The sequence below is a fragment of the Anarrhichthys ocellatus genome, unplaced genomic scaffold (assembly GCF_004355925.1).
Source record: "Anarrhichthys ocellatus isolate YVR2014 unplaced genomic scaffold, GSC_Weel_1.0 scaffold5, whole genome shotgun sequence".
Classification (NCBI taxonomy): domain Eukaryota; kingdom Metazoa; phylum Chordata; class Actinopteri; order Perciformes; family Anarhichadidae; genus Anarrhichthys; species Anarrhichthys ocellatus.
In genome coordinates, this window is record NW_022280035.1 from 109,655 (window position 1) to 119,744 (window position 10,090).

Below are 10,090 nucleotides of genomic sequence, written 5' to 3' on the forward strand. Positions count from 1 at the left end.
GTGTGGCAGAGGGGGGTTTATGTGGGGGAATTTTTCCATGAGCCGTCACAGTCATGACGTTAATAAATGTTAATAAAAAGGAATATAAATAAGTCAGACGATGCACGGGCCAGTTTAGTGACAGAATGATTCATTAAGAACATGTTTGGTGCAGAAACAGACTTGATGGTCTGCGTAGTCCAAGGCTGGACCAGGTCCTGGCTCAAGATCACTCATAACATTAAGTCTTTAGTCCAAGCGGACTCTCTGGAAGTCTGAAGACGGTTTGCTCGAGGCTTTTGCAGACTTGATGAATTGTGGATTTGGAGAGACTTCCTCTGCGAGTGAGGGACGGTCCAGACATTTCATTCATTCATTCAGCTCTCCTCCCTCCTGTTGCAGTACCTGACGTACCTGTTCTCCAAAGAGAACACCGTCTGGGAATCCTCCCTGGACCAGGTGTGTCCTGACAACATGAGCAACCCTCTGTCCCACTACTGGATCTCCTCTTCGCACAACACGTAAGGACCGAAGCCTTCACACACACATTTACAGTTCAGCCGCTTGTGACGAGGGCTCTGTGAACACTGGAGTCCTCTAACCAGAGAGGGCTTCTAGACTGACTGCACACATCAGATACAAGTCTATTATTTAACAATCAAGTTCCAGAATGAGACCCAGGTGTGTTTGGTTTGTTTCCTTAGCAGGAAAATGTATTTTTCCTCCCATTGAAATGTGTGTGAAAGGCAGTTCAGATGAGAATCCGTGTGTACTGGATGTGAACCAATACTCAGTGGAGCAGCGTTTGAAGTGACCGACTGAATGAGTAACAAGTGTTTCCTCCAGTCGACAAAAGGAGAGTCTTTCTGATACAGCAGGTGTGTGTGTGTGTGTGTGTGCGTGTGTGTGTGCGTGCGTGTGTGTCTGCGTGTGTGTGTGTGTGTGAATCCTTTTGTAAAATTGGTTGGATGAGAGTGTGTTTGTGTGCGTGCTTTGATGTTATGTGCTTATTTTTAGCTACCTGACGGGAGACCAGTTTTCCAGCGAGTCGTCTCTGGAGGCGTACGCTCGCTGTCTGAGGATGGGCTGCCGCTGTATCGAACGTGGGTAAACGCACACACAGACAGACAGACAGACAGATGCTGCAGTTTTTACCATGTACAGTAAATAACCAACAATTGACTTCTCAACCTTGTAATTAAGTCTTATGCTCGCTTCTTATCCCTCTACAGTTGTATTTTTAATGCAGCCACCACACCCTTACCCACACACACACACCCTTACCCACACACACACACCCTTACCCACACACACACACACCCTTACCCCCACACACACACACCCTTACCCCCACACACACACCCTTACCTACACACACACACTCGCTGTTACATAACAGTGCTGTATATGGCCTTTACACAAAACCCTTGTCAAGCAGGTTTCCATGAATAGGACTGGCTTCTAGCGGGTGAAAGGGTCACTCTGCATGACACACGAGTCAACAATTATGATGTCAGCTTGTGCGTCTTTGAGCTAAATGGTGTTAAAGCTCCTCTGGAGCTTTGTAACTCCACCTACCTTGTGTGTGTGTGTGTGTGTGTGTGTGTGTGTACAGTGGACTGCTGGGATGGTCCAGACGGAATGCCAGTCATCTACCACGGACACACCCTCACGACCAAAATCAAGTTTTGCGACGTGTTGACCACCATCAAAGAGCACGCCTTCGTCACCTCCGAGTGAGTCTGCACGAGCTCAACACGTTTCTTTGATCACAGTGATTAGACTGAGAGATGACGGAGATAAGGAAACGGCACTTTGAAACACAAATATCAGAGGAAACAATGTGGACCGTGACGTGGTTGCAGCGTGTTATTGTTGTGTGTGAGAAGGTAAGAGCAGGATTTCTGTGGATGTCCTCCTGCAGATATCCCATCATCCTGTCCATCGAGGACCACTGTAGTATTGTGCAGCAAAGGAACATGGCCACTTACTTTAAGAAGGTGTTTGGAGACATGCTGCTCACCAAGGCGGTGGACATCGCGGCGGACGGCCTGCCGTCGCCCAACCAGCTCAAGAAGAAGATCCTCATCAAGGTCAGCGGCCACGACGAGATCTTTTTGTGCACATTATCTGTTATAAAGGAAAAGTCTGAATGGATGCTTTGTAAACGTTTGTCGTCATCTCCTCCTTCTTCTTCTGCAGCATAAGAAGCTCGCAGAAGGCAGCGCCTACGAGGAGGTATCCACCTCCACTCCCTACTCGGAGAACGATATCAGCAACTCCATCAAAAACGGCATCCTGTACCTGGAAGACCCCATTAATCATGTAAGTGTGTGTGCTGCATCAGCGCTGACGCTCAGCTTGAAATATGAGAACACGAGTCTGCTTTGTTTGTGTTGTCACGATTAATAAGCGTGAGGATCTCTAGCAAAGACACGGCATTGTGTTCTGGCTTGATGCTCGTTTCTTTTTCTTTTCTTTAACATTCATTTTGTATTTGTGTCCCGCTTGTTTTTGGCTTCATGAACTTCTTTTCTTGGTCTTTTAGATGATTACATTCTTCATTAAGAGGGCAGCTTCTTGCCTACTTGGCCACTTTCCAGTGCGACACATGGATGCTCTAAATATTTCAGCTAACCGTTCATCCTCTCTCTCTCCTTCTCTCCCCCCCCCCCATAGGAGTGGTACTCTCATTTCTTTGTCCTGACCAGCAGTAAGATCTACTACTCGGAGGAGACCTCCAGTAACCAGGGAAATGATGATGAGGAGGAGCACCGAGAGGTTAGTCGGCCTGATCTGCTGCTGATATACGTAGAGATGAGAATCACAACAGGATCCGTGCAGCACCAGACATGGCACTTAATCTACATACAGTAAGAGTTATACGAAGTAAGGGCTGTAACCATGCATAGAATTCAACAGTACAGTAGGGAAAACAAAGAATAACTTTTTTTTCGATAATTCTAAACATTCAACAGTTGCTCATTAGCCACGATCCTTTTTTCAACAGTTAAGACGCTCTGTTATGTTATGTTATGTTATGTAACCCGGTTCTCCCACTGGAAACCACATTCCTAACGCCGGATAATCTGCAACTTACAACACAGTAGTATTGGCCAGTACTAGCCAATCACAGCATAGTAGGGCGGGACTAGCTGTGACTCGATGCGGCTAGCAGCAACTGGTGCGCTGCCAAAACGTTTCAGGTACAAATTCCTGCTCCACAATTTCTGTTTCGCATGTTTAAGTAGCAGACATAAACAGCTGTTTGGGTCACAGGGTTTACTGACCCAAACGCCATGTACCGAACAATACAAGTACATGCACCGTTACACCCCTAAGAAATGCAGTATTTACATGGAGAGGTTGTGGGCAGTTTGGGTTTTTAATACACAAAGACCTGTACCAGGATCAGACCCAGGAAGTGGTCAGCGAGGGAGCAACTTCAGGCTGGTGCTGTTAAACGGACTGACTTCTCCCTCTCCTCTTTGACCTTCCAGGTGTCCAACGGTATGGACCAGCACGTGACCGAGAAGTGGTTCCACGGGAAGCTGGGCGCCGGGCGAGACGGGCGGCAGATAGCCGAGAGGCTGCTGTCGGAGTACTGCCTGGAGACCGGAGCTCCAGACGGGTCCTTCCTGGTCCGAGAGAGCGAGACCTTTGTGGGAGACTACACGCTGTCCTTCTGGTATAATGCACATGATCACAGGAACATGTTATTGTTTCATGATGATTGTCAGTCTGCAGCCTCATCTCTGGCATACTGTGTGTTCTGTCGTGCAGAACTCAGTGACACGCCCACAGATCAATAGATGGATTAAATGGGTTGTTGTCACGGTCTGAGGTGTGACGCTAATGCGAAGCCTCTATGTGAAGTGGAGTTAAGATCAAAGCTAATCAATCTGCATGTATGTGATGTACTCACGATGGAAGGAAGCAGTGCTCAGACACACAGAGGCAGTATGTTCGAGGTTAGCAAGGAGGATGTTTGTTTGTTTTCTCTGCACCAGGCGTTCGGGTCGAGTGCAACACTGTCGCATCCACTCTCGCCAGGAGGCGGGAAGCCCCAAGTTCTACCTGACCGACAACCTGGTGTTCGACACGCTCTTCGCCCTGATCAACCACTACCAGCAGGTGGCGCTGCGCTGCAACGAGTTTGAGATGAAGCTGACCGAGCCGGTGCCTCAGACCAATGCTCACGAGAGCAAAGAGTGAGTCCCTGACTCTGAATGACATTTTATAACTGCAGTGAACAGTGTAGGAGATTAGCCGTCGACCCTCATCTACAACGAGCGAGAGGCGTGAAGTGAAACGTCTCTAATTATCTAAAAACTATCTGTTCGTCCCAGGTGGTACCATGCCAACCTCTCCAGGAGCCATGCAGAAAACATGCTGATGAGGGTTCCACGTGACGGGGCTTTCCTGGTGAGGAAGAGGACGGAAGCCAATTCGTTTGCCATTTCCTTCAGGTAACTTCCTACGATCCTTATTCCCTTATCAAGTGGTACTGGTTTATATCCCAAATCATCCCCTGCTTTATGGTCTGTTTGACTCTAAATGGACCATAATGTACTAAATGAACATCATGCTGTATTGAAGAAGACTTGAAACTAGAGATTGAGACCATAAACTCATGTTTACAATGTTTACTGAGGTAATAAATCAAGAGAGAAGTAGAGTCATTTTCTCATAGACTTCTATACAACCAGAGGAGTCGCCCCCTGGTGGTCATTAGGGAGAATGCAGCTTTGAGACACTGACCATTGGCTTCACTCGGCAGATCAGCAGCCTATTTTTTATATTGCACGGCTCCTTACTTCCTAACTTTTTTCTTGTCTGAAACAAATAGAAACAACTGCATGCTATAAATCCTTAAAAAACATTCACAGTTAACTCTCTAAAGTGATGCCAAACTGAATGTGAAGTCGGTTAATATGTGTTGTTTGTTTGCAGGGCGGAGGGAAAGATAAAGCACTGTCGCGTGCAGCAGGAGGGTCAGAACGTGGTGCTGGGCACCTCGGAGTTCGACAGCCTCGTGGATCTCATCAGCTACTACGAGAAGCACCCGCTGTACCGCAAGATGAAGCTGCGCTATCCCATCAACGAGGACACGCTGGAGAAGATAGGCACTGCGGTGAGTACCAACAAAAGTCTGCAGCCTGCATTGCGTTGTGAAAAAGAAAACCGCCTGCAGCCTCGTGAAAGGGCTCGTTAACACACAACCTGTCGTCCAATAGGAGCCCGACTACGGGTCGCTGTACGAGGGCAGGAACCCAGGCTTCTACGTGGAGGCCAACCAAATGCCAACGTTTAAGGTGAGCGTCCAGAATGGAGGTGTGTGTGTGTGTGTGTGTGACAGTGTGTGTGACAGAGTGTGTGTGACGACCTTCTGTCTTGTCTGTTCAGTGCACAGTGAGAGCCATGTACGAGTACAAAGCCCAGAGAGACGATGAGCTCTCCTTCATCAAGAATGCCGTCATCTCTAATGTGGACAAACAGGAAGGAGGATGGTGAGTGACTCCAGTACAGACTTTATTAGCTCTTTATTATCCAGAGAGACGGATCGTCTGTTCACTTGAATTATACATGATGGGTGAAGTATCCATTTGTTATATCAACCCAGTGTATATTTGACATCATTTTAAAGCCGTCGTGTTTCTGTTCTTCATCTTCTCCATGTTTGTTTGTGTGTCTCAGGTGGAAGGGAGACTGTGGAGGGAAGAAGCAGCTGTGGTTTCCTGCTAACTACGTGGAGGAGATCAGCCCGTCAGCGGCGGAGCCCGATAGAACTGTGAGGATATTTAAAGTGACCTGCACACCCTCCACGGGACGGTTGGGTCCCATCACTCGTCTGTCAATCACACGCTGTGATGGAGACGCTTAACTTGTGTGGATGACGGCTTTAGAACTTCTACTCCTAACCCTCCTCGTCTCTTGTCACGCAGGAGATGACAGAAAACAGCCCGCTGGGAGATCTGCTGAGAGGAAGCGTGGAAGTGTCTTCCTGTCAGATCGGTGAGAGGCCCCTCCCACTTCCTGTTCCACTCTGTGCTGCAGAGCAGGCCGTCACCTCCTTTTCCTCATCTGCATGCACATAATATATCTGCCCTCTTTCCCCACTTTCTCTATAATCCTTGTTGTCCATTATCAGCCTCTTCTATTATTCATTCTGTGGGTTTATCGTGACTCCTGCTTTTCTCACAGCTCGGTAGCTGATATTTTATTGACGTCCTCCAGCTCAGTCAATACTCGCCCATTAGTGTTGGCACATGCTGTCATGCATTGTTGTGGCCTCTGCTGTCCACAGTAAACACCTGAGCATGTCTCTCTCTTAGCTCTTTGGCTCCATCTAGTGGTCGTATGGAGGAAGATCCAATTAGATCTTGAACACTTTATTCCTCCATATGACCACTGGCAGCAGAGCAAGACATAGTTTTTCTATAGATGACGCTGAACCTTGAGGCAGGGCTGCTGTTTGTGTATCGCAATACTCTTTCTCCCGTATTATTTAGTATGTCCCAATATATCGTAAGTTCACGGTGCAATGATGGCGCAGCAATTTATACAGTAGGAAACCTCTTTGTCCTCCTCATTTCCCTCTAACGCTTTTCTTTATTCCGCGTTCAGTTGTGCGTCCTGACGGGAAGGGCAGCCGGCCTCACGTCTTCTCCCTGGTGCCGAACGCCTCCATGAGGACGGGCCCGGTGCTGGACGTCGCCGCCAGCAGCCAGGAAGAGCTCAAGGAATGGGTGTTCAAGATCCGCGAGGTCACAATGACATCAGAGGCCAAGGTGAATATGGATATCACACAGCGGCCGACGGGCCTCGGACTCATTCTGCGCTCGTGCCACATCGTGGGTTCAAAGAGCCAGTTGTGACTTGTGTTGGCCCCTTTAATACCCAGAACCTGTATTTAGGAAGCACGTGTGGTGTTAGTCAGGAGTGCCTTTCTGCAGACTCACACAGTGACACAGTGCTGTGATGCGGGAGGAAGAAGCTTCAGGCGAATGTTGTTTTGCATGAGTGATGTGAGGTCGTGTGTGCTCCCGATGGAGCTGCTGTATTTGAAACACACTGTGCCCTCTGTGCCCAGCTGGAGGAAGGGAAGATGATGGAGAGGAGGAAGAAGATTGCACTGGAATTGTCCGACCTGGTCATCTACTGTAGGCCGGTGCCGTTTGATGAAGACAGTAAGGACCACGCACTCTTATTGGACAGTGAACGTGCAGTTTGAGATGTTCCTCATTTCATACCTATGACATGATACAAATATGCAGAAGTCCAATATCAATACAGGACACGTCTGTCTTCTCTCTTTGTCCCGCAGAGATCGGCACAGAGCGGGCCTGTTTCCGGGACATGTCGTCCTTCCCCGAGACCAAGGCGGAGAAGTACGTCAACAAGATCAAGGGGAAGAAGTTCCTGCAGTACAACCGGCTGCAGCTGTCCAGGATCTACCCGAGAGGCCAGAGACTTGACTCGTCCAACTACGACCCTCTGCCCATGTGGCTCTGTGGGTCACAGCTGGTGGCGCTCAACTTCCAGACAGCAGGTGTGTACCTTTCACCTCAGGGCAGATTAAGAACAATCGTAGGAAGAGAAAAAGAAAGCAAACATATTCTAACACTTTCTTTTTTTACTTTTCCCTCGTGCAGACAAGCCCATGCAAATGAACCAGGCTCTGTTCATGCTGAACGGAAGGAGCGGCTACGTCCTCCAGCCGCCCATCATGAGGGACGACAGCTTTGATCCCTTCGACCGACACACGCTACAAGGCCTCGAACAAGTCACTCTAGAGATAGAGGTACAGCGGAGAGAGAGAGGGCCGTGTGCAGAGGGTTTATAACTGTGGGTTGCTCCTCCCCAGGGTGGGGGGGTGAAGAGACGTGAGGCAAAGAAGTCTATGAGAAAATGACTCTACTTCTCTCTTGATTTATTACCTCAGTAAACATTGTAAACATGAGTTTATGGTCTCAATCTCTAGTTTCAAGTCTTCTTCAATACAGCATGATGTTCATTTAGTACATTATGGTCCATTTAGAGTCAAACAGACCATAAAGCAGGGGATGCTTTAGGGCGGGGCTACACAGTGATTGACAGGTCTCTATGTCACTCCTCCTCAGTCCAGATATGGTCACTTCTGTTTATTAGCTTATTAGAAAATAACAATAAAAGGAGTTCCAGCGTGCTGGAGGGCCCACAGTGTCAGACTTTGACGGACCCCCCCCCCCCCCCCCCCCCCCGCCTCAGTGGTTGTGTTTATGTGTGGGAACCAGTGACGTGAGCAGATCTAAAGTAGTAACCTGCGTTCGCTCCTCTCACTCTGAAGGTTTTGGGCGCCCGACACCTCCCCAAACACGGACGCGGCATCGTGTGTCCTCTGATCGAGATCGAGGTGTGCGGGGCGGATTACGACAGCGCCAAGCAGAAGACCGACTCGGAAGGTGAGCGCCGCTCTACAGCGTCATTTCCTGTCTGGATCCAGAAAAACAGGAAGTTGTGGAAACAACTAAGCCATGTGTGGGAATACAGGTCTCAGCCAAAGAAGAAACATTACAATACCACAACAATAGTTTATTATACTATAGATTTACTTACACCGTTATGTTCTCACTCTCTTAAAATACAACGGAAGTTTATTTTGAAAAGTCTGGATATGTGTGATGAGTGGAACTGACTTTTGTAGGAAAACTCATGAACAATGAGGAGTAACTTTTCGTGAGATATACGTTATACGTACATTGTACGAGGAAACGTTGATGAACCACAGCGCATTATTTTATCTATGAACTCTGTATGAGACAGTCTGAACACAGCGATGCATTATCAGTTCAGATGCCATTGTTGGAGACGCATTGTTCACTTCCTCTCACTTCTCTCCGTCCTCTCCAGCCGATAACGGTCTGAACCCCACGTGGCCCCGGAAGGCGTTCCAGTTCGCGGTCTGCAACCCGGCCTTCGCCTACCTGCGCTTTGTGGTTTACGAGATCGACATGTTCAATGACCAGAACTTCCTGGCTCAGGCCACGTTCCCCATTCACAGCCTGAAGACAGGTACGCCCATCGACGTGCTCTCTGGGGACCACCTGAAGGCGTCCTGCTGTGAGTCGGTGCTGTAGTAAATAATAACGTCTCTGTGTGACTGCAGGGTACCGGTCGGTTCCTCTCAAGAACAGCTACAATGAGGATCTGGAGTTGGCCTCTCTGTTGGTCCACATGGACCTCATCAGAGGCAGGGTGAGCAGAAACATAAACACAAACACAAGCTGATGAGATACAGTAGCTGGGGTCCTCACTCATATTCATCAAGGTGTCTTACGCATTTAACACCTGAGATATAATCTGTTCATTTTAGAGGTGTTGGTAGGTAGTAGCCATGCTAGCTGTTTCCCTCTGTTTCCAGTCTTTATGCTAAGCTAAGCTAAGCAGCTTTATGTTTTACTGTACTGACATAAGAGTGGTATCAATGTTCTCAATGAACGCTTTGCATGAAAGTGTATTTTCACACAATGTAAAGCAAGTTATTGTCTTTATAGTCTGTGTGTTTAAATGATATTAAGGGGAGGCGCTACAGGTGAACAGAGCCGCAGCGTTGACTCTCTGTTTGTGGCTCTTCTCTCAGGATGAGAACGGAGAGGTTCTGAGTCCGTTCCTCCCGGTTGGCTCCACGGTGTCGGCGGCGGTGGTGGCGTCCACCCAAGCGGGTCGGGACCGTTTGGGGGACTTGAGCTCGGTGTCCTCGGCATCCTCCGTCGCGTCCCCCGTGGTGCCCCCGGCGCCGGCCCAGGCCGTGGCCTTCGGGGGTCGAGAGGCCTCCTTCGAGTCTCGCTACCAGTCCCCTCTGGAGGACTTCAGGGTGTCCCAGGAGGCCCTGTTGGACCACATGGACCCGCAGAACAGACAGACCAGGTAAATGTGTGTGACGGTGTGTGTTTGGCTCGTGTGCGGTGAAGTTGTTGGTGGAAGATTCCAGACTTCTGTCTTTGTCTGCAGGATGTTGCGGAGGACCAGAGTGGGCGGAGAGAACCATTTCTAAGTCCAAGCCAATCAGGACGCGTTAAACACCCCCCCCCCCCCCCCCCCCCCCCCCCCCCCCCCCCCCCCCCCCCCC

General features: G+C 49.1%; 1 protein-coding gene across 1 annotated transcript in view; it reads left to right on the forward strand.

Moving 5' to 3' along the window:
* Positions 1 to 10,054, forward strand: part of plcg1 (phospholipase C, gamma 1) — a 20,829-nt gene extending 10,775 nt beyond the window's left edge. Inside the window, exons 11-33 of the mRNA XM_031844574.1 lie at positions 382 to 500; positions 997 to 1,082; positions 1,595 to 1,715; positions 1,904 to 2,072; positions 2,182 to 2,304; positions 2,659 to 2,760; positions 3,480 to 3,667; positions 3,990 to 4,190; positions 4,329 to 4,448; positions 4,933 to 5,113; positions 5,217 to 5,294; positions 5,386 to 5,489; positions 5,677 to 5,770; positions 5,925 to 5,994; positions 6,607 to 6,770; positions 7,073 to 7,169; positions 7,307 to 7,531; positions 7,635 to 7,783; positions 8,309 to 8,423; positions 8,872 to 9,033; positions 9,128 to 9,216; positions 9,602 to 9,888; positions 9,973 to 10,054. Coding sequence (XP_031700434.1) covers positions 382 to 500; positions 997 to 1,082; positions 1,595 to 1,715; positions 1,904 to 2,072; positions 2,182 to 2,304; positions 2,659 to 2,760; positions 3,480 to 3,667; positions 3,990 to 4,190; positions 4,329 to 4,448; positions 4,933 to 5,113; positions 5,217 to 5,294; positions 5,386 to 5,489; positions 5,677 to 5,770; positions 5,925 to 5,994; positions 6,607 to 6,770; positions 7,073 to 7,169; positions 7,307 to 7,531; positions 7,635 to 7,783; positions 8,309 to 8,423; positions 8,872 to 9,033; positions 9,128 to 9,216; positions 9,602 to 9,888; positions 9,973 to 10,015 — 3,087 coding nt within the window. The 3' untranslated portion in view covers positions 10,016 to 10,054. The remainder of the gene's footprint in view (positions 1 to 381; positions 501 to 996; positions 1,083 to 1,594; positions 1,716 to 1,903; positions 2,073 to 2,181; positions 2,305 to 2,658; positions 2,761 to 3,479; positions 3,668 to 3,989; positions 4,191 to 4,328; positions 4,449 to 4,932; positions 5,114 to 5,216; positions 5,295 to 5,385; positions 5,490 to 5,676; positions 5,771 to 5,924; positions 5,995 to 6,606; positions 6,771 to 7,072; positions 7,170 to 7,306; positions 7,532 to 7,634; positions 7,784 to 8,308; positions 8,424 to 8,871; positions 9,034 to 9,127; positions 9,217 to 9,601; positions 9,889 to 9,972) is intronic.
* The last annotated feature ends 36 nt before the right edge of the window (positions 10,055 to 10,090 follow it).